Raw genomic sequence first — 23,416 nt, forward strand, 5'->3', positions numbered from 1 at the left:
CACATAGCTATTAAATTTCAGAGGCCAGATTTGACCTCGGGAAGGTCAGTCTTCCTGACTCTGGGCCTGGCACTCTGTCCACTACACCACCACCTAGCTACCTAGTCTGGTACATAGCAGATACTTAATAAATATTTGAAAATCCTCAGAGGGTATGATCTCCAGGCCCTCCACCATCCTGGGTGGCCTCTGGACATTGTCTAGTTTATCAGTGATAACTTGATATCCGGAATTGAACCCATACTCAAAATGTGATCTGATAAAGGCAGTGTACGTACATTGGAACTCTCACAAATTATTGAATGCACAATAGGACTATTAAATTTACCAACTAATGTAACAAGACTATCACAACTTAACGGGGAAAATGCTGTTCCATTTGTTAATATGGAGAATGCAAGGCAAAATGGAACTCCTACTGCCTTTCCTGGACTGGGAAGATATCTTTTTTCATCTATCCACAGGTGGAGAATATTGAGGAAGAAACCACAGCAGCTATACCTCAGTTCTCTTACAATGTACCCATCTCTCAACTCTGATTTGAAGGAAAGTAATGTACATTTCATGAAGATTAAAAACAAAACAAAGCTTCTACACCCAAGCACAAAAGTTTATGATTCATCCTAAATTCTATTACTCAGACAATATCCAAGTAAACATTGAACAAATACAATCAAAATTCAATGCGAGAGCATTTTTAACAATTGGCATCTGTGCACATCTTTAACATTCCATGCTGCTTACGCTTCAAACGTACACAAAAACCACAGAACACTAAAGTCCTTGCTATGTTGTGAGAAAATTTAATTGGATCAGTTTGATGACAATGTTTTATTTTTATTGATAGTTGCATAGAATGCTTTTGCCAACCATACTTATTTTACCATGCACAGGATTTAGCTAAACTTTTTTGGTGGAATGACTTAATTGCAAAAGTAATCTTTCATACTATCTATTTAGAAATCCTTTCCACTTTATAGAAAATTGCAGGTATGTCGCTTTGACACATATCAAAAGTGCAGTGCATCAATATAAAATTAATACTGTCAAATATATTCTTATTCAGATATCAAATTTCACTTTTTAAAGTACAGATTAAGCATTAAACCAAAGTGATTATTATTGTTTTAAATTTTTAAAAACACCTTAAAGTTTTATTTATGTAATCTTAGACCTGGATGAGTCATTATAAATAAAACCTGGGGAGTTTCAATTTAGGGGGAAAAAATTCCACTTATTCACTTCACTGTAAGACAACAGAGTTTTATTAACTTTACATATGGCACTGTCCCCCAAAATGAATTTCCTTGGTATAGGAGGATGGCAAATCTTGTTACCCTGGCTATTAATTAACTTACATTATTTAGCTGTTAATTTTATACACCAGGATATGTAACTTCACAAAAACATTCTCATTTAAATAAAGTGCTGCATGTAGTCACCCCACCTTTGACAGACCAATTAACATTGTCACAATAAGGCTTTTCACCCTTAGATTAAGAGCTCTTTGTTATGATGCTAAATCTTGTTTTTAAACAAAATCAAGTCTTCCTCAATGAACAAGAGTATAAGGTATATTACATACAATCACCCTGCTATCTTTCATCATTTTCTTTCTGTACATTTTTTGAGGCCTTATGAACCACAGAAGTTAATAGATAATTAGGACAGACCTTAGTCCAGTATCTAGCGTAGGAACTGTGCGGCCCAGATTTTGGTGCTCACAGCCTCCTGCTGCAATCCCTCACCATGATCATATCATAATTCCACTGAGAGTGTTGACTCTGAAGCGACACCAGCAGAGCTGAACTTGATGATACCCCTTGGCTGCCTGCTGAATAGGTTTTTCTTTACTAGATGTTGCTATTTAGCAGTGATTGGGCAACAATCTACTTAGTCTTTAAACTCTCTCCACTGAAAAACTGTTCATTCTTGCAACCATTTCCTTCATGGCCATTTAATTTTTCTTCAGTTGCTGCCTTAATATAATCTAGTGGTCCCTTGCCTTCAAAAGCAGAAGGATGCTTGAAAGAGCCTCCAATTCTATCCCACAGTGTGAAATATTGGCCATAGTTATAGTCAAAGTAGAGATGGTGATCTGTGTGATGGGCCGAGCCATTAATAACTGCTTCTAAGAATTTGGGAACTCGGAAGTCACCATCATGAATGGAAATTGTCCAGACATTCACGAAGATGTACAGGCCTAAGTAGACCATTTTGTGTAATGGAAAGATGAAGGGGTATACATGATATGGTAGACTCTGAAGGAAGCCATCCGCTGGGTGAAAAGAGTGACTTGCAAATGGTGTAGTAATTTTCCAAACGTGATGCGGCTTGTGTAAACGCTACAGGAGGAAAAGGAAATCATTATCAAAGAACAACTTTATTCTGCAAAATGCAACTTTTCATATAGAACAGACTTACACATAAAAAAGACCTCAGGGATCATCCAGCTCAACTCCTTTACAGATGCAGAAATTGAAACCCAGGGATTTAACCCTTGCCCAAAGCACATGAATTTAGATGTATAGATAAAAATGATGTCTACCTGAAGAATCACTTTCAAAATCAGTTCAAATTTAACATCCAAACTCTTGCTATTGAGGAAAATTAATTTTGTAAACTCTTAAAAATTTTGGTCTTAAAACAAGATCCCTTTCTAGTGCCATATAGGTTCATTCAAACAAAAAGATAAATGGGGCTTGTTGAGAGCTGTGGCCACTAAAGAATCTGATCTAGGGGAAAGTTCTGGAAATCATTCCGTATATATATGTATACAATAAAGAAGTTATGTCATAGGATTTTTCCACTTTGCCTAGAGTAACTCTACCTTATATACAAGTTTATGATGAAGGCCCCGATGAATCCAGTAGATTCCCATGTCAGTGAAGAAGAGGAAGGACAGCATGCTAAAAATGACTCCAGGCCAGCCTAGAATATGGAGACAGAGAGGAGAAGAATCAAACTTAAGCTTATAGTTCAAGATCAAAAGTCACTTTTCAGGTGTTCATCTAAGAACAAAACACAGTCGTGAAGTCTCATATAGTAACTAACTATAATATAAAATAGTCTCCTTGGAATTTTCTAGAAATTCATGATTATTTTCTCCCTTCATTTTAGTATCATTTATTTCTCTATGCTCTTTCTCTGTAGGAACTGAAATATATGACACTTTACTACAAATCTACTCAAAATGTTAGATCCCTTTTTGGATAAATACCTAATTATTTGACAGATTGACCTAAGGATGTAAATAACATAAACAAAATAATTCTTATCCATTCCCTGGTGCCCACTCACCTTATGCCACCCTTCTTTAATGTTTTTCCAATTTATCTTTTTCTATGAGCTTATCCTATCCATGCCTAGATTATTACAATAGCTTCTTAGTCATCCTGCCTTCTAATATTTTCAGATTAGTATTTTTTTAAAAAACAAACACTTTACTGAAGAGCTATGGATACATAAAATATTTTTGTCTGTGACTTTAAGACTTGATAGTGTAATACTGAAGTTGGAAGGTTTTAGATGACAAAACTGTATTTTAAAAAGAAGAGCTTTATAGGCTAAACCTCTCAGGGTCCCAGGGAGTACAATGGGGTGGGAAAATCTGGAGCACTGGAGAGGATATTGGAGGTGTAGGGCTGTGGTAAACGGGACTAAGTTTAGACAGAGAATGGGGTTTGTACATCGGGAACTGAAAGCTCAGAACTGCTAAGATGTACACAATGTAAAGGGACAGAAGTATGGTAACCATTGAGGAATAAGTACATACAGAGTTATCAGTGATTGGAGACAGGTCCATCCTATAAGGCTTCAGGAGTTGGTGGTGCCTAACCTGCCCTGAATAAGGCTCTGGAGTGTGAGAGGTAGGGAGTCTTGTGCTGGAGTAGGCCTGAAAAGGCCTAGGTCACAGAAACCAAGAAGTGAATGTTGCTGCCTAGGCCCAGCAGAAACCAGGAGTCAGGCAACAAGGGTCTTGGTGAAAAAAACCTGGTGGCTTCAGGTGGTACCGGAGATGTCCCAAGGAGCCAGGAGTCCAGTGGCCTTTCCTGTTCCCCATGGTTCATATGAAAAAGATCCAGGGAGTTCAATGGAGTATAAGCTCAATCTAAGTCAGTTTTACGACATGACAGACAAAATGACGAATTTATTTTTAGGCTTCCTTAAGAGATGCTGTGTGTCCAAGATAGGCAAAATGACAACCCCCAATCAGAACATATTTGGAGTAATGTGTTCCGTTCTGGGTGCTACACTTCAATAGGGCCACTGACAAAAGAAAGGCTCCAGAGAATATGGAACCAGGATGTTACAAAACTTAGCTAAAAACTATGACCATGTGAGGAACAAAGAAAGTAATTATAATACTCCAGTGTGAAGAGGAGGAGGATCAGGGTGAACATAGCTACTGTCTTACAATCTTTACAGGGTTATTTTGTGGAAGAAATGGAAGAAGACTTGTTCTGCTTGGTTCCAAAAGACAAAACTAGAACCAATGGGTAGAAGTTACAGGGAGGCAAACTTCAGTTCAATATAAAGGACTTCTGACCAGCTGGGCTATCCAACAATGGGCTGCACTGCTTTGTGAAGTAGAAAGATCTCTACCAATCAATCAACGAACAAGCACTTATTAAACACCTTTGTACTAAGGATGCAAAGACAAGAATGAAACAGTACTCGCCCTCAAAGAATTTATGTTCTCTCACTAGAGGTATTCTAGAAAGGCAGGATAATCATTTGTTAGGGATCTTCTAGAGGGCATTCAGAAAAGGGTTGAATTAGATAACCTTTGGAGGTATGTTCTAACTCAGATTCTATCAAAATATAAACGCTTCAGCCTAAAACTCATGACACTCTACAACATGGCCTCCATATTTCCAACTTTATCTCCTTAGGCACTAAGCCCCTGCTGCAGCCTGGCAGGTTCGCTCCCTGTTCTCTCTCCACACCTTTGCTCATACTCTTTCATCTATATGAAAAGCCCTCTCTTCTCCACCCATATAAATTCTACTCATTTTTTTAAAAAATTTTCTTTTGGAAGGGGGAAGGCAGGGCAATTGGGATTAAGTGACTTGCCCAAGGTCACACAGCTAGTAAGTGTGTCAAGTGTCTGAAGCCACATTTGAACTCAGGTCCTCCTGGCTCCGGGGATGGTGCTCTACTCAATGAGCCACCTAGCTGTCCCTCTACTCATTTTTCCAAGCTTAGCTCAAAGCTTTTCATATCATTCCATCCTACTGTGATCTCTCCATCCCCTGAACTCCTGATGGAGCTATTTTCCCTACTACTACTTTGGTACTTAAACCAAGTACTGCCTTGATCAACTTTTACTACATCTTTTATGTACCCCTCACTGACTACAGAGATTATAAGGTCCTCATGGGCAGAAACTGCCTCTGAATATTTTTCCATCATCATACACATGCAATTTGTTTCTTTTTTTTCTCTATTTCTTTATTTAATTTTTTTCAGTTTTCAACATTGATTTCCAAAAGATTTTGAGTTACAAATTTTCTCATTTCTACCCTCCCCCCACCCCAAAATGGCATATATTCTGATTGTCCTTTTCCCCAGTCTACCCTCCCTTCTGTCACCCCACTCCCCACCCCCATGCCCTTTCTTTCTTGTAAGGCAAGATAGATTTCTATACCCCATTGCCTGCATATTTTATTTCCCAGTTACATGTAAAAAACAACTTCTTTTTGAGTATTTGTTTTTAGAACTTTGAGTTCCAAATTTTCTCCCTTCTTCCCTTCCCCTCCACCCCCTACCTTGAGAAGGCAAGCAATTCAACATAGGCCACACATGTATCATTATGCAAAAGACTTCCATAACAATCATGTTGTGAAAGACTAACTATATTTTCCTCCACCCTATCTTGTCTTCCTTTGTTCAGTTTTATCCCTTTGCCCCTGGCCCTTTTCAAAAGTGTTTGCTTTTGATTGCCTCCTCCCCTATTTGCCCTCCCTTCTATCATTCCCCCTTTCTTATCCCATTCCCCCTGCCTTACTGTGGGGTAAGATACCCAATTGAGTGTGCATATTATTCCTTCCTTAAGTCAAGTCTGATGAGAGCAAGATTCACTCATTCCCTTTCACCTGCCCCCTCTTCCCTTCCAGTGTGCTTTTTCTTGCCACTTTTACGTGAGATAATTTACCCCATTCTATCTCTCCTTTTTTCCTTCTCCCAATATATTTCACTCTCGCCCCTTAATTGTATTTATTTATTTTTAGATATCACCCCTTCATATTCAACTCACCCTGTGCCCTTTGTCTACACACACACACCCCCGTATCCTTCAACTATCCTTATACTTAGAAAGGTTTCATGAGTTACACACATCATCTTTCCATGTAGGAATGTAGCCAACAGTTCAATTTTATTAAGTCCCTTATGATTTCTCTTTCCTGTTTATCTTTTCATGCTTCTCTTGATTCTTGTATTTGAAAGTCAAATTTTCTATTCAGCTCTGGTCTTTTTTAAGAATGCTTGAAAGTCCTCTATTTTATTGTTAAGTCCATATTTTATCTTGGAGTGTTATACTGAGTTTTGCTGGGTAGGTGATTCTTGGTTTTAATCCTAGCTCCTTTGACCTCCAGAATATCATATTCCAAGCCCTTCAATCCCTTAATGCAGAAGCTGTTAGATCTTGTATTATCCTGATTGTGTTTCCACAATACTCAAATTGTTTCTTTCTCGCTGCTTGCAATATTTTCTCCTTGACCTGGGAACTCTGGAATTTGGCTATAATATTCCTAGGAGTTTTCTTTTGGGCATCTTTTTCAAGAGGCGCTTGGTGGATTCTTTCAATTTCTATTTTACCCTCTGGTTCTAGAATATCAGGGCAGTTTTCCTTGGTAATTTCTTGAAAGACGATGTCTAGGTTCTATTTTTGAGCAGGGCTTTCAGGTAATAATTTTTAAGTTACCTCTCCTGGATCTATTTTCCAGGTCAGTGGTTTTTCCAATGAGATATTTCACATTGGCTTCCATTTTTTTCATTCCTTTTGCTCTGTTTTATAATTTCTTGATTTCTCATGAAGTTGCTAGCTCCCACTTGCTCCAACCTAATTTTTAAAGTAGTATTTTCTTCAGTGGTCTTTTGGACCTCCTTTTCCATTTGGCTAATTCTGCCTTTCAAGGCATTCGTCTCCTCGTTGGCTTTTTGGACCTCTTTTGCCCATTTGGGTTAGCCTGTTTTTGAAGGTATTATTTTCTTCAGTATTTTTTTGGTTCTCCTTTAGCAAGTCATTGACTTTTTCATGGTTTTCTTGCATCACTCTCATTTCTCTTCCCAATTTTACCTTTACTTCTCTTACTTGCCTTTCCAAATCCTTTTCGCGCTCTTCCATGGCCTGAGACCAATTCATATTTTTCTTGGAGGCTTTTGATGTGGGCTCTTTGACTTTGTTGACTTCTTCTGGTTGTATGTTTTGGTCTTCTTTGCCACCAAAAAAAGATTCAATATTCTGAGTCTTTCGCTGCCAGTTCATGTTCCCAGCCAACTACTTGACACTTGGGGTTTTTGTCAGGGTATGACTGGCTTCAGAATGGCACGTGTTTCGTCCCAAGCTTCGGGGTGTTGTGCTGCTGTTTTCAGAGCTACTTCTACATGGCAAGCTCTGCCACACCAGCGCTCCTCCTCCCCCAAGAACTGCCAAGCAGGACTGTGACCCAAATCCAAGCAGGGCAAAGCAAGAGAACCTCGCCTCTGCGCCAGCAAAGTGCTTCCTGCACTCCCACTCTGATCCACTCCTTGATTCCTTCCATTGGGCCTGGGGCCGGAACCAACCGCAGGTAGAGCTCTGGAAGCAGCCACTGTGATGCACCACCTCCACCACCCCCAGGCCCGGGGCTGACCCCACACTCTTTTCACCAGGATCCAGCAGTTTTCCCACTGACCTGCTAAGTTGTCTTTGGCGCTTGTGGGTTGAGAAGTCTGGTAGCTGCCACAGCTCAGTGATTCAAGGCCCTATAGCATGCTCCACCCTATCTCCTCAGCGCCTGGTCTGTCCTGGTGCAGCAAGACCCTTCCCAGCGACCATCTAGGCTGTCTTGGGCTGGAAACCGGCTTCCCTCTGTTATTTCGTGGGTTCTGTGGCTCTAGAATTTGTTCAGAGCCATTTTTTACAGGTGTTTGGAGGGATTTGGGGGAGAGCATAAGTGAGTCCCTGCTTTCCTGCTGCTATCTTGACTCTGCCCCCTGCAATTTGCTTCTTGCAAGGTCTGTTGCTAAGTGTAAATATTTTTTCTCTCATAATTTTGTATACAAAATATCTAGATTAACCTAGGCCTCTCAAATTTAAGTGATCAATACAGAAGTGCTTTTAGACCTTTTCACCCAAGTATCAGGTCTTTTTATGCAGCTTATGTTTAGAAAGAAATTGAGCAGGAATTCTATATGGTATCTGCAGAACCCATGGGTATATTTTCCATTAAAACTATTTCAGGTTTGATGACTTCACCTTTTTTTAAGATAAGCTCAATGGAATTAACAAATGTTACGCTAAGGAGGCAACTTAGCTTTTAAAAGACATTCATCTATATTCAGATTCTCTTTTCTTGACACTCAAACTGTTTACTCACCATATGTTGAATCTTCTATGTTGTCATACAGTTTGCTGTGACCTCTGACCTCTGCCAGAAACAATAAAACTGTGGGAATACTCATCCATGGCAGTGCTTGGACAGTATACTTAATCTCTCGATACACTTGGTTCTGAAATTCAGAGTTTAAGTATTAAAATTGGATCCATTATTTGTTTTCAATATGCATAATCTCAAGTAACATAGATACATAATTACTTCTAGTTCTGATTTAAAGATCTCTTTTGTTAGTATCATTTTATTTACATTTATCCCAAACTATTTTATATTATAACTTATGCTAGAGAGCGTGAGTGAGTGAGTGAGTGAGTGTGTGTGTGTGTGTGTGTGTGTGTGTGTAAAAGAGAGAAAAAGGAAAGAGGTGGGAAAGAGAAGAGGAAGAAAAGAGAGGGGAAGAAAGAAACAGAGGGAGACAGAGACACAGAGGCAGAGAGGGGGAGAGAGACTTCCTTAACATATATGACTAATTTTAATTTTGCAGAGACATTCTCTCCATTAAAATATCCCTACTGGACACTGCCATTTCAGGAATGTGCAATGAATACAATCAAAATTTTTGTTCCACCAGCTTCACCACACCAGTCTGTAACGTTTGCAATTCTAGCCCTGTGATCATCGAGAACAAGGGAATCGAAATATGAAAGTGATTAAAAATAATTCTAAAAATTATAAATTCTACAAGCAACGAGGTGGCATAGGGGACAGAGGCCCGGACCTTAGAGTCATGCAGTTGTTGTTGTTCTGTCATTTCAGTTGGGTCTGACTTGTGACCCCATTTGGGGTTTTCATGGCAAGGATACTGGAGTGGTTTGCCATTTCCTTCTCCAGTTCATTTTACAGGCAAGGAAACTGAGACAAACAGGGTTAAGTAATTTGCCCAGTGTAACAGAGCTAGCATCTGAGGCTGGATTTGAACTCAGGTCTTCTTGACTCCAGGCCTGGCACAATATCCATTGTACCAACACCTAGCTGTTCCGGTCAGGGAGACTGGAGTTCAAATCCTGCCTCAGACACTCACTAGCTGTGTGTCCCCGGACAAGTCACTTAACCTCTGTCTTCCCGTGAGGATCAAGCGAGGTAATAACTGTAAACTCTACAAAACTTTAAAGCACCTTATAAATGAAGGCTATTAATAATAATCAAACTAGTCTATTTCCACTGTTCTGCTTAAGGATATACACTAAAGAGCACAATTAGCTTGTGAAAGCTACACCTGTTTACACCTTACTAATTAGGCTTTTAAGATCCCTTGACCATACCCAATGCCATGTCAGCCTAGTAGTTTTGGCTTAGTTAAAAAAAGTATATTTATTCATAGGCCAAAAATGATCAATAATCCCACCCCACCCCCTGTCCCTATACTTTAACTGATGTATAGCATACAGGAAAAATGAAATGCTTACCTCTAAAAAAAGTGGATGTTTCATCAATGAGTGATCAAAGATAAAATAGTAGCTCAGAGTTGCAAATAGGAAATATAAAATGTAAGCACCAAGATTTGTTACAACTAGGAGGCTGAGACACTGTCGGATGATTTCGTCCTCTGGCCATGTACTTGGATATACATATGGTGTGAAAAAATAATAATCTGCAATATTCAGTACAAGATCCATCGTGACACCTGAAGGACACACAGATAAAAAAGCTTATGTTTCCTTCAACAAGAATTATTAGAATACTTCATAACTTCTATAAACACCTCAAAAACAGAACTGGTACCACAGCTTTTGCTGCTCAAGTAGCTGAATTTAAATTCACACCACTGAATTTGGAGATCTTTTTGCCAAAGCTGTCAAACTCTTTCTAAGACTGAGTTCTAGTAGTGGGCTCTCCAGCTTCAGGTGGGCACTCCGATATTAGGAGCACAAACTCTGAAGGCACAGGCTGTGGTTTTGAAAATACTGCTTTTTGGTAGAGGCAGAGCCTCTACCTTCAAAGACTCTAATGGTGCCACGGCTAGTCATAAGAGCTAGGGGCATTGCCAGGGTAGGAGCAAAGATGTGTATGTGTGTGTAGCCACCCATTTTTTCTAATAGAATTAATGTTATAAATGGTGTTTAAATTCTATAATACCATCTACTTTTCAGGTATATTATAGGAAGTTGCTTTTAGGCTTAAACAGACTGTAGGCACCTCACCACAATCACAACAATGGGAAAATGCATATTAACCCTTAAACATCCAACTTACAAAAGAATTTTGGGACACAGCCTTTTTATAAGTTAGTAACTGCTATTATGTTTTGATTTAGCCTTTTAAGAAGTTTCTACTTGGTACTATATAAATGAATACAGAACCATCGATTCTGTGCATTACAATCAGACTCTAAGAAAGGATGAATTTTATTCAAAACTGAATATATACTCCATTACACTGCTAATGTAATTCAGGCTATAAACGGTCCTCTCCTGTTCTTTATGCATCAACTGTCATGGCAAAGTGTAGGAAGGGGTGCTGGCCTATTTTAAAGCTGTCTGTAACTTCGTATTTCCACAAATATGAAAATTTTAACATAAATCTTCATACTGGTTTCAAACACTCAATGCCACCTGAAAGTCCTTAAGATAACTCCACATAGTGCAGTATACATAAAAGTCGCTCAAATATTACATGATGGTAATTTTCATACTGAATTAGAAAATCAGGTGGAAGTAAATTTACGTTTCATCCATCTTGAAGAGACCTAAAAACTGTCGTTAAATTGAAATTAAGTTTAAATGTAAACTCCCTATTGCTATGCAAAGCAGGGGCATTAGTGCTCATTTTATTTGTTTAAAGCAGTAGTGAAGAAGGCTTTGTGCCGAGGACCAATGGCTAAGAGCCAATGGCTAAGAGCCGAAGGGAAGTGTGACCTGCATTTGAAGTATTTAGTTTGTGAGTTGTTAATTTTTTGGGGGGGGGAGAAATGTTTAAAACTTAATTCATCGCCCCCACCCCCATACCTGACCTAATTCCTCTTCCTCTTCATTTCTGCTGATAGCACCACTAATTCTCCCACGTAGGGTCAAAAACCTCTGTCATCTCTGCTTCTTTCCTTTACCTTCATATGTATTCAGCTAAGTAGTCTTATGCCATTCTATTTGTAAAATGTCTTCCTAATCTGTATCCTCCTTTCCATCTCTACTGAACTAGTCATAGTTCAGCTGTGATTACCTTTTGCCTGTACTACAGTTACCATTGGAATCTCTGTCTCAAAGCTCTCTCACACTGCTGTCCTAATTAAGTACAAATCTGATGATGCAGATAGAATGTAAGCTAACTAAGGGCAGGAACTATCATTTTGGTCCTGGACTCTCAAGCACCCGGCACAGCGCCTTATACATGTACTTCAAGGATCTGTAATTTTGTCAGCATACATTATTTGCCTCTATTGATGCTGATTGCAACCCCTCCAGTTCTAGCACATAATCTCTGCAAGTTGTAGCTGGAAAATTTATCACCCAGCAAACAATCTAGTGACGGATGTCTCCAAATTTAGCTTGGCTGATCTAACAGATACATAGGTCATCACTAGGCCCACATCAGAGGATTTTGACCGAAACAGTCTTTTTCTATACCCCACCACCTCCCCCGGGCCTTAAATATTCACTTGCTATGGCTTACCTATTTCTTTAGTCATAGAGCCATCAACTTAAATAATATGGCGTTCTGTTCATCAATCTCCTTTACTTACAACTCTATTACTCTTCAGCTACCTACAAGGGTCACTTGTAGACCTTACCATAGGCCAAAACTGTTTCCCCTCCATAATCTTGAACCAAATATTTCACATCTGCTTATAATCTCCTGATCTACCTCTTAAACCTATTCATCTTCATTGTGTCTTCCTGTTTCCTACTTCTTAAATCTACTCATCTTCATTGTGACTTCCAGTCCCTCCATCTCTTTTATTTTGGACCATCTCCCCTACTCTAACCTTACCTTCCTTTTAGTCATGACCTTATAGTTAGCCAACTCAACTATATACTGTTCCCCATTGCTGTTCATTGTCTTATATTCATACCCTTTCTATCCTTAATCCTGGGAAAACCACCTGTTACTACTTTTTATGCTGCTAGAGAATAAAGTTGTAACTGTGCTGCCTGGATCCACTACAAATTCATAATATCAAATTTTAATTGAGGCCATGCTACTTTATGGCAAACCTTCTACTCATCTTTTATTCCCCAAAGCTCCTTTCTCAATCCCCCTGTTTCAACAATCCGGCTAGTAGCTGCTGTGGGAGTGAAAAACCAACACAAGCCCAACAACAAGAACACTGCCAGCATAGGTTCTTTTGATCTGCTTTACTAAGGAAAGCAACATTAAGGGGTCAACAAGCTTACTTTAATCCAGTATACAGACATTATTCACTTAGTTCAGGGGAAAGAGCCAGGACCCTGAACTTCAGGAGAAATACAAACAAATTACAAATATCAACAGACAGACCTCCTCTGTTACAAATCCCAATACATAGTTACCAGAGTTTAACAAAGTCCCAGCATCCGGGTTTACAAGCTGGAGGGCTCTTAGCTACAGCTGCCCAAAGAAGTCTCCACATCAGCACACCACCAAGAGAGCCCCAAGCAAAATGGCTCTGTCTTCCCTTTTTTATACAGTTTCAGATGTTATCTGAGCAACCAGAACTTAGGCTCCTATGATTGGCTCTGGAGTTAGCACCTCCCCTTAGGACCCTGGGAGCTTCTCAACCTCTTAGCACCCAGTAATCTGGGATTTGGGGCAAACTTAGGAACAAAGATCTAATCAGGCCTCCCTTAGTTAGCCCCAGCTGGGGCCCCAACTTAAGTTACCAATTCATACCCACACAGGTTTAGCACCTAACAGGGGGTGGGTCTGGGGCTTAGCACCTAGTAAGACATTTAATCATTTTAAAACAGTAAGAAAGCCCCAACTTAATTGATATTACACCCCCAAATCCAACCCTTCCCCACTCACTTTCAGTAGGTGACTCTGCCTCTTACTTTATTGAGCCATCTGATGTGAAGTCCCTTAAACCTTTAAATTTACGCCCCCCTTTATCCTCTCTCCTTCCCCTGAATATAAAGTCCTTCAGTTTCAGAAGAGATGGACCTTTTCCTGGCCAAAGCTAACTTCTCTACACATATCTTTGATAGCTTCTCCTTCTAGTTCTCAGTAACCTAGCTTCATCAATCATCCTCTCCTTCTCAAGCACCTTTAATATCTCCTTGCTGGACTGGCAACCTTTCCTTGACACACACTGTCCACTCCTAACCAAATAACTCATCCTTTCTTTCTCCTCTTAATTAACTAACCTTCTGAAGTTGTATAACTCACTGCTTCCACAGCCTCACTATCCAATTTCTGTCCCAACATCTCCTTTTGAATCTGCTCTTAATATCATTCATGACCTCTTTACCACCAAATTCAATGGCATTTTAAAAATTCCTCATGCTCTTATATATTCTCTTTGATTTTTGATATTGTAGAAAAATAGTATCAAACTCAAACCGAAACAGGAACCACTAAATGGTACATACAAGGATCCCTGTAGGCTGCATACTGACTTGGAAAACCACATATTAATTTTATCTGTGTTTTACTGATTTTGTTAAATATTTCCTAGTTACATTTTAATCTAGTTTGGGCTGCACTCAGGAAATGTGGGCCACATGTGGACACCTCTACTGTAGATAATACCTTTATTTGACTTCACTAACACAACACTGTTGTTTCTTTAATGCTTTGACTGTTTGGTTTCCTTTGCTGTCTCATCCTCCCATTTCTTAAATGTAGGTATCTTCTAAGGTTTGGTCTTCAGTTACCTTCTCTAAATATACAACCCCCTCCCCTGCCCCACCAAATTCCTCTTACAATTTTAGTTATGTATGTAGATGACTCCTTTCAACTCTAAGTACTTTCACTAAGTCCCTGCCAAAATTCCAGTCCTTGATCACCTTCTGGATAGCTACCTGATATTCTTGCCAGGACTCCAAATTTTATCAGCCCCAAATTAATTCTATGAAACCTGCCCCTCCTACTAATGCTCATATTTCTATTGATCGTACTACCATTTGCGCTCAGTCACTCAGCTAACCACTGCCCACCTTTTTCTCCTCATATTAAACTTGTAGTTTTATTCATGTTTGATTTTTAATAAATGTGTCCAAAAACTGAAAAGAGGAGTAGGGCCCATCATAGGTGCCAGGAGTTATTCTGGATGCCTGAGGAGGGAAGTAGCACCCTGCCCCACTCCTATCCCTTTTCCCACTAAAGAGTTGTTGGGGGCGGTGTGGTGTCTGGTCCCATTGGAGGAGGGTGTGGTGCTAGGTGAGGCACAGGGAACCAGGGAGCCAGACAGGATAAGAATTTTTGCCAGAATCCAGAATCCACAGCTTTCTGCTTTCAGACTGAATAAACCTTGCTTATCATTTTTCACTCTTCCTTTTGCTTCTCAATCACCTGCTAAATCCTAATAATTCTACCTCTGCATTCCCACTGCTACCACCAGGTGCAGATCATCATCACATTTCACATAAAATGTAGCAGTCTCCTAACTGGCAATCCTAATCCAGTCTTTCTTCTTTCCAAACCATCCTTCATGCAATCCTTCTACTGAACATCTCTGATGACACTGGTCATATACTCAGAAACCTTCAGCAGCCTCTTACTACCAACTGAATAAAATATAAACCCATTTTGACATTCAAGTTACTATATACTCTGGGCCCAATATGCTTTTCCAGTTTTTTTCCTGACATTCTAAAACTCTGTTTGAAAATATCCTCTTTGCCTGGAGTGGATACATCTTTCCCCCACTTAAGTTATATTAAAATTTCTCTCTTCCTTAAAGTGACAAGTCTTGTTCCAACTCTTTTAGGAAACCAATTCCTCCTAGATGAAAGTGATCTCTCCCTCACATTTGTCATAGCAGCTTATTTAGAACTCTTCTCTGTCCTTAACATATCTGCTTTATAGCATAGCTTATCTGCATGCATGTTTTATGTACTCTTATAGATTGTTAAGGATATGATATAATGGTATATGATTTCATCTTATTCAATCAATATGCATTTATAAGTACTTACTATGTGTCAGGCATTGTGCTAAGTGCTGGGAATATAAAGTTTACAATCTAGGGGAGATTAGTAAACAAAAATGTACAAACAAGCTAAATACAAGATAAACAGGAAAAAAATTAATAGAGGGAAGCATTAGAATTAAAGAGGGATTGGGAAAGACTTCCTATAGAAGGTGGCATTTTAGCTGGGTCTTGAAGGAAGCCATGAGGCAAAGATGAGGAGGGAGAGCATTCCAGGCATGGGGGACACAGAGAAAATGCCCAAAGCAAGAGATGTTACGTGTTATTGATGAACAGAAAGACCAATGTCATTAGATCAGAATATATGGGGGAAGGGGGGGGGTAAGGTATAAGAAAACTGGAAGGGAAGGGGCTAGGTCATGAAAGCACTGAATGGCAAACAGAAGGTTTTATATTTGATCCTATAGGTGACTGGAAACCACTGGAGTCTGGGGATTGCAGCGCGGTGATGATATGACTGGACTAGCACTTCAGGAAAATCACTTTGGTAGCTGAATGGAGGATGAACTGGAGCAGGCTTTTGTTAACAGTTTAGGTGTAGAGGTGATGAGGGCCTGCACCAGGGTGGTAGCAGTATCAAAAGAGAGGAATTGTATTCAAGAGATGTTGAAAAGGTGAAATCAAAATACCTTGGCAAGAGACTGGACAGTGAAATGAGAGATAGTGAGAAGTTGAAGACACCCTAGAGGGTGGTAAATGCCCTTGACTGTAAGTGGGGAAGTTTAGAAGGGTTTAGGGGACAAGGTAGAGTTTGGTTTTGGATATGTTGAGTTTAAGATATTCAGTTCAAGATGACTGAAAGGCAGTTGTATATGCAAAACTGGAGGTCAGTAGAGAGGTTAGGGCTGGACAGAGAGATATGAGAATCACTAGCATAGAGATACTAACTAGATCCGTAGGAGCTGATGAGATTACCAAGTAAAGTAGCAAAGAAGGTGAGGGCACAGGAAAGAATCCTGTGGGACACTCATTGTTAGTAGGCATGACTTGGATGAGGATCCAGCAAAATAGACTGAGAATAGTCAGAGAGGTAGGAGAACAAGGTCAGAGTACTATACCAAAAACCTAGAGGGAAGAGAATAACAAAGGATGATTGACATTCTCAAAGTCTTCAGAGAGGTCAGGAAAATGAAGTTTGAGGAAAGGCTACTAGATTTGGCAATTAGGAGATTATTGATAACTTTGGAGAGAGAAGTTTCAATTGAATGACGAGGTCAGAAGCTGGACTACAGGGAGTTAAGAATAAGAGGATATGGAAGTACCTATTTTAGATAGTTTTTTAAAGGATTTTGGCCAGAAAAAACCAAGAGAGAGAGGATGACAGTTAGATGGGATGGAAGGACCAAATGAAGGGTTTTTTTTTCCACACTTAATATTATTTTTTTTCCAATTACATGTAAAGATAGTTTTCAACTTATAGTTATATATAGATAGATAGATATAGATAGTTTCATGTATAAGATTTTTATTTCCAAATTTTTCCTCCTTCCCTCCTCCAAGACGGCAAGCAATTTGATATATGCTATACATGTACAATCAAAGTAAACATATTTTCACATTAGTCATGTTGTAAAAGAAGAATTAAAACAAAAGGGAAAAAACACAAGAAAGAAAAAACAAACAAAAAAGAGAAAATAGTATGTTTCCATCTGAATTCAGACTCCATCATTTTTCCTCTTGCTGTGGATAGCATTTTCCATCATGAGTCTTTTGGACTTGTCTTAGATCACTGTATTGCTGGAAGCAGTTATGTAAGTCTAGCAAAGCTGGTCATCGAACAATGTTGCTGTTACTGTGTACAATGGTCTCCTGGTCCTGTTCACTCAAGTGAAGGTTTCTTAAGGGTCGGAGAGACATGGGCATGTTAGCAGACAGCAGAGAAGGAGCCAGCAGACAGAGACAGAAGACAAGTGAAGGAGTGGGATGACAGTGGGCATACTCTGTTGCAGATGGGATAGAATTGGATTGCTTGTGTAGGTGGAGAGGATTGCAAAAAGTAGGGTCACCTCTTTGTGTGAGATGGGTGATGGAGGAGATGGCAGCAGAAGACATATGAATAAGAAGAATGAGCTCTCTGAGAATGGCCTCAATTTTTTTCAGCAGCCATATGAGGCAAAGTTCTCAGCTGAGAGGGTGGGAGAAGAGGGAGCCATGCAAAGTTTCAAGAAGGATGGAAAGGTTTAAAAGAACCACTATGGAGAGTGGGGTAGTGAGTTGATAAGGTATTCCCTGAGCCTTGCACATAGTAATAGTTCAATTTATGTATGCTGGATGACTTTTTAGTATAAATTGATCTTGTGTTAAAATTTTAACAGGAGAACAGTTAACTTTATTAAAGGAACAAAGAGAGGGACAAGAGATCAAAGACGAATAAAGAGGAAGAGACATAAGCAATAAAGAAGAAAACTCATTAGGTTATTAGGCAAACCAAGCTTTTGTCATATCTAATCATTCACCTGGGGTGAAACCCTGAGTAGTCCCTATCTTCTTATTAGCCTATGAAATTCAATTCCCCAAGGGGTGCAAATAATGTGTCAAGTACTGGGGATACAAAAAAAGGAGAATTCCTGCCCTCAAGGAATTTATAGTCTGCTGTATTATTACACAGATAATAATACAATGCAAATTGAGCAGGAAGAAAATAATAACAAAGGTTAATGGGAAAGGCTATCTGGGGGACAGCATCCTTCAAGGCTCAAATCAGGAACCAAGATATCTTAAGTTTAGAATGTCCTCACCTTTAAAATGGGAATAATGCTTGCAAGTTTCCACCTCTTGGGATTACGAGCCAGCCTCAAATGAAATAATGAATGTTCTTACATTTGAAAAGTAAGGTAAACCGAGGCACAAAATTCCAAGCACATTCAATTTATTGGGACAAGAAATTACCAAAGGGGCCTCTTGATTTCTCAGTCAGCCACAAGACCATGAGGTAGGGCTTACTTGCCTTAATATAGTTTTGGGAAGTACAAGAGAACAAGTAACAGGAAGCATCACTGATGGAAAACAATTATGATTGGTTACAAAGTCTGAAGTAGCATAGGTGTGAAAACAATAGGGCTGGCCGGGCATTTGAGGCTAGCAACAACCCACTCCTTCCATCCTGCTGTCCGGAAAGGTTGATTGATAGAGTCCTTCTGCTCTCTAGCTGAACAGATAGACTTCGTGTTACCCACCTGCATTCTGTAAGGCTTGTTAGTAAGATAAAAGATCTCCCTTAATGATACATGGGCATGCCAGGCTGTATCGAGATAACTTATTTCTTTGAGTTAAGGTGATTTATAATAATAGCACAATTGAATTTAAACTCAGAGAGGGAAAAGTGAACTTCTGAATTTAACTCAAAGAAGAAACACCGCACAAGCAGCTACAGAATAGAATCAGGGACAGAATGGAATCAAAATATAAAAAAGAAAATCAATATTCGCTTTTCTCAATGTGCAAGTGTCTTGTACAGTCCTTTCATACTCCTTCTGACCTCATTTTGGGATCTTCTTGGCAGAGATACTTCAGTGATTTGCCATTTCCTTCTCCAGCTCATTTTACAGACTGGAAACTGAGGCAAAGGGGGTTAAGTGACTTGCCCAGGGTGCCAAATCTAATAAGTGTCTCAGGACAGATTTGAACTCAGAAAGATGAGTCTTCCGGACTCCAGGCCTTTTTCCATGTACCATACATACACCTAATCGTTCCATTCAATAAACCTTAAGAGCCAATTATGTGCCAGACACTGTGCTAAGCTTTGGGTACCGAATACGTAGGTATTCTAAAGAGTCTGTGTGGTACTTAAGCTACATCACACAACAGACGTTAGGCAAATGCCTAACGTCTATTAATCCTTTAAAAAAAAATGTAACCTGTTATCCACCCGCATTCTGTAAGGCTTGTTAGTAATAGTTTTAATGTATGGTATTAACTCATTTTTAAAAACTCAGCGAATGTGGCAGGCCAGCCCACACGGCTCTCCCCAGATGGTTTCCTGGTCACATGTGGTCGATGTACCTGATCGGAGGGGGTGCTTCTAATAAAGCCTTTTCCAAAATGAGGTCTGCTTCCCAGGTGCGGCAACGCCCGTGAACCCCCCGCCAATCTTGAGGCGCTGCTCTTATGGGGCTTGGCATCTTTGCCACCCTCCTTTCCCCCGGGAGCTAATGGCATGAGAACCACCTGCCCCCAGCCCGCCCTGGGGCCGGGCACTCCGGTCCCCCCTTCGCTGACAGCTCGGTCTGCCGGGCTCTCCCACAGCCGCCGGTCCAGTCCCGCCGGCTCTGGGGAGAGCCAGCCCCAAGGGGCGCGTAGGCGGCTCCGGTCCTCCGCACCCCCAGCGTTGCGTCGGTTTCGGGGTGCGGAGGCCGCCAGGGCTCACCGCCCAACCCCTCCCCCCCCCCCCGGCTCCAGCGGAAGACTTTAAACCAGGGGAGCCCCCGTTCGGCAACACCCCAATCCCCGAGGCGCCGCTCCTTCCTCCCGCTCGGAGAGATTCCCCCCGAGATCGCACTCCAATTTTCGGGGGACTCTCCTTCCCCTAAAGCCCCACCTTACTATCCCCCCTGCTCTCACGCACACCCCGAAACCTGCACCTTCCCCCTCGGGTGGGGCCCGGGCTGCCGCCTCCTAGCCTCGCCTCGCGCCGCCAGCCACCGCCGCCGCACCACCGAGCCGCAGAGGGCGGCTCTCCGGCCTCGGTTACCCAGGTAGGAGCGAGGAAGGCGAGTAGAGGGGCGGGGCCAAGAGAGGGCGGGAGCGAGGCGCCAACCAATCAGCGGAAGGGGGCATAGGCTGATATGACGGCGAATCGCGCGACCACTGGGAGCGAGGCCATTGGCGTCATGTGACGCCCGCGCCTTGGGACCGGTCAGTAGGCTCACTGGCTGTTGGCGCTGGCAACCGAGGGAGGGGGCGGAGCCTCGCCGCGGGTTTCTGCATAGGTTGAATTTGGTGCTAATCCCGGGCGCCTGCTCTTGGGTCCCCCAGCCCTCCTACCCCATCCCCCCGTCCTCTAGCTGCCGGAACCTGTGTAGGAAAGGTTGGGAGACGTGCCACATGTGGGTGACCTTTGACCCGGGAGATCTGTGCGTGATTGACCCCCCCCCCCCCGGCTGCCCTGAGGAGGGGGTGGGGAGTGCTAGTCATCCTCTGGGGTTGATCGCGACGCTTGTTCGGTTAACTCCAAATGGGTGATCCTCCCCCAGGGTCTCTTCTGTAGGGGTTGTTGGTGACCTCTGAGATCCCTTCCAGTCATAGATCTATGATTCTACTTTAACACAACTCCACAGATGGTGTCCCCGGCGCCCCATTTCTTAGTGCAGTTTTAAACTTCAATCCATCCTCTTTACTCAGCTGTCAACTTGAGCTCTGACAGTGTGTCCCTCGCCCGCCGGCAACCAGTTTAAACTCCGCTCGCACGGTGGCTCCTTCAGCAGTGGAAATAAAAGCCTTTGCGGTTTGGCGTCTCAAGCCCTTCGTAATCTGCCCACTCCTTTCTGTCCTCTAGATTCTTACACCTTATTCCGGGATTCAGTTCCAGTTCTAGGCACGGGGGCATTTTCGATCCTGCTTGGAGCTCTGTGCCACAATCTCTGCCTCCTGGCTGCCCTGGTTTTCCTTCAAGTTTCAGCTTAGGTTACACGTTCTGCACGAGACGTTTCCCAGTCCTTCTTAATAAAAGTACCTTCTTTATAAGACTACCCCCCCACCCCCGCCATTTATCCTGTCTCTATCTTGTTGGTACATAGATTGTTTTTGTTTGTTTGTTTGTTTGGGGGAACTATGTCTCCCCCCTTAGACTGAGCTCTGTGAATGCAGAGGTTGCCTTTGTATCTTCAGCGCTTACCACAAAGCCTGGCACATTGTAGGTGCTTAGTAAATACCACTTGACTATGTGAATGCTATTTGCTGAGGATACGAAGACGAATGGCATCTCAGCCTCTGCCCTCAAAGAGATGTGTGCTATAGCTCAGTTCCAACCTGCCTGGAGCCCAGTTGTTGAATTTTCAGTGTCAGTATTCACATCTCAGGAATGGACAAACACTACAAAGAGGGTCTTTATTTATTGTGTTATAGATTGTCTAAACTTAATAAAGTGATGGAGAAATAATAGATTAAATTTAAGGTACCAGCGCACTCTTGATATTAAAACAAGATGGGTAGGAAGTGATAGATGCAAAAGAGATTTAAACAAAGTGCCCTAAGAAAATTTCAGGTGGGAGTGAACATGCGTAATAATTTTAGAGTGGCAGGAGGGAAGAATATAGGAGGTGGCATTTCAGTTAAGTTTTGAAGGAAGTCCAATTCTAAGAAGCAAGGATGAGAAGAAAGTTCATTCCAGGCTTGGGGTGCAGCCAGCAGGAATATACAGGTCAAGAGCTGGCATGTCCATTTCAGGGAAGTAATTCATTTTCCGTGAGTTGTAGAGGGAGTAATGTCTGGTTTTTTTTTTAAAAGCTGGAAAGTTAGTTTGGAGGTAGATTGTAAAGGGTCTTAAAAGGAGGGTAAAGAGCCACCAAAGGATTTTTACTTGGTGAAAACTACTCCCTTGTAAAAATTATTTTGGTCCTTTTGTGAAGGATAGATTGGTTTGGGAAGCTCTTGAAGGCCAGGAGAACTTTTAGAGTGTTATAACTGGTGAGCAGTGTTGAGGACCTGAGATAGAGTGGTGGCTAAGTGAAGAAGGGGTTTGATATGATGAGTAATGTGATACTAGAATCTGTAAGCATTGGCAACTAATTGGATTTAGTGAGGATAACTGAGTCAAAGATGACCCCAAGGTTAGGAACTTTGGCAATTGAAAGTATGATCAAACAAACCCTCAAAGGACATAGGGTAATTTGGAGACCTTCTTAGACCTAGGTCTATTTAGCCATCTATCTGCTGTCCAACCACGTCGTTTCTACAAGAATAGCATCAGAGGCTTTGTTAGATGCCTTGATGAACATAATAGTTAAAATATGTCTACAGCATTTTGTGAATGTACTTCTTATCAAGTAAGTCTACATTAAAAAAAAAATGTTTAATTTGGCATGACCTGTCCTTGCTTGTGACCAGCATTTCCTTTTCTAGGTGTTTACACACCACTCCTTGAATTTTGCAATCTAGAATTTTGCTAGATCAAACTGCCTGGCCTGTGATTCTGTTCCTTTCTTTTTAAATCTGGGTACCATTTGACCTTCTGCAGCCCTGTGGTAGCTCTTCGATTCTCCACCCTATCTCAGAGATCACGCATACTGTCTCAGTAATCACTTCTGCTATTCTGAAAGTACTCAAAAGATATAGTTCATTCGGATCTTGTATCTTGAACTCATTGAGAGTAAGAATTGTCTTTCTGTCTCTATCTTGAGGTTCAACTCACGATTAGCCATTTCCCTTCCATTTTTTCTCATCCTTGGTAGAGAAAACAGAAGCAAAATTAAGAGCTGAGCAGTTTAATTTTCTCTCCACCATTGGTCACTATTATTTTATCTGGCCAAAGAAATGGTCCTTTCCCTTCTTTGATCCTCCTTCCCCTGCTCTATGTAGCTAAAAATAGCAATAAACCCAGTTTGTTATTCTTATCTTTCTTTGAAATTTTTGTCTTTTTATGAGCTTTAATTCTGTTGGTACTAACTTTACAGGACTCTGACATGCTTTTGTATTCATCCTCTATTGTTGGCCCTTCTTCTACAGATGTCTTTTTAAAATATAAGTTGGTTGATGTGTTGGTAAGCAAAATGGACCCTTAGCACTTAGTCCAACCAAGTACCCTTGAAGAGTT

At 41.1% G+C, this 23,416-nt stretch overlaps 1 protein-coding gene across 3 annotated transcripts; it reads right to left on the reverse strand.

Annotated features, from left to right (window-relative positions):
- Positions 1-592: 592 nt before the first annotated feature.
- On the reverse strand, positions 593-20,381 carry SC5D (sterol-C5-desaturase). 3 transcript variants are annotated; one of them, XM_036743482.1, is made up of 5 exons: positions 20,247-20,381; positions 10,010-10,227; positions 8,586-8,718; positions 2,831-2,931; positions 593-2,345 (listed from the first exon to the last, which is right to left on the reverse strand). In XM_036743482.1, exons 2-5 carry the CDS (start codon positions 10,217-10,219, stop codon positions 1,890-1,892), a joined length of 900 nt encoding a protein of 299 aa, XP_036599377.1. In that variant the 5' UTR covers positions 10,220-10,227; positions 20,247-20,381; the 3' UTR covers positions 593-1,889. The 3 variants fall into 3 exon arrangements, with proteins under 3 accessions (XP_036599377.1, XP_036599378.1, XP_036599379.1); XM_036743483.1 differs by having other exon boundaries at positions 20,231-20,362; XM_036743484.1 differs by having other exon boundaries at positions 20,204-20,360.
- Positions 20,382-23,416: the final 3,035 nt, after the last annotated feature.

Source organism: Trichosurus vulpecula, chromosome 2 (assembly GCF_011100635.1).
Source record: "Trichosurus vulpecula isolate mTriVul1 chromosome 2, mTriVul1.pri, whole genome shotgun sequence".
Classification (NCBI taxonomy): domain Eukaryota; kingdom Metazoa; phylum Chordata; class Mammalia; order Diprotodontia; family Phalangeridae; genus Trichosurus; species Trichosurus vulpecula.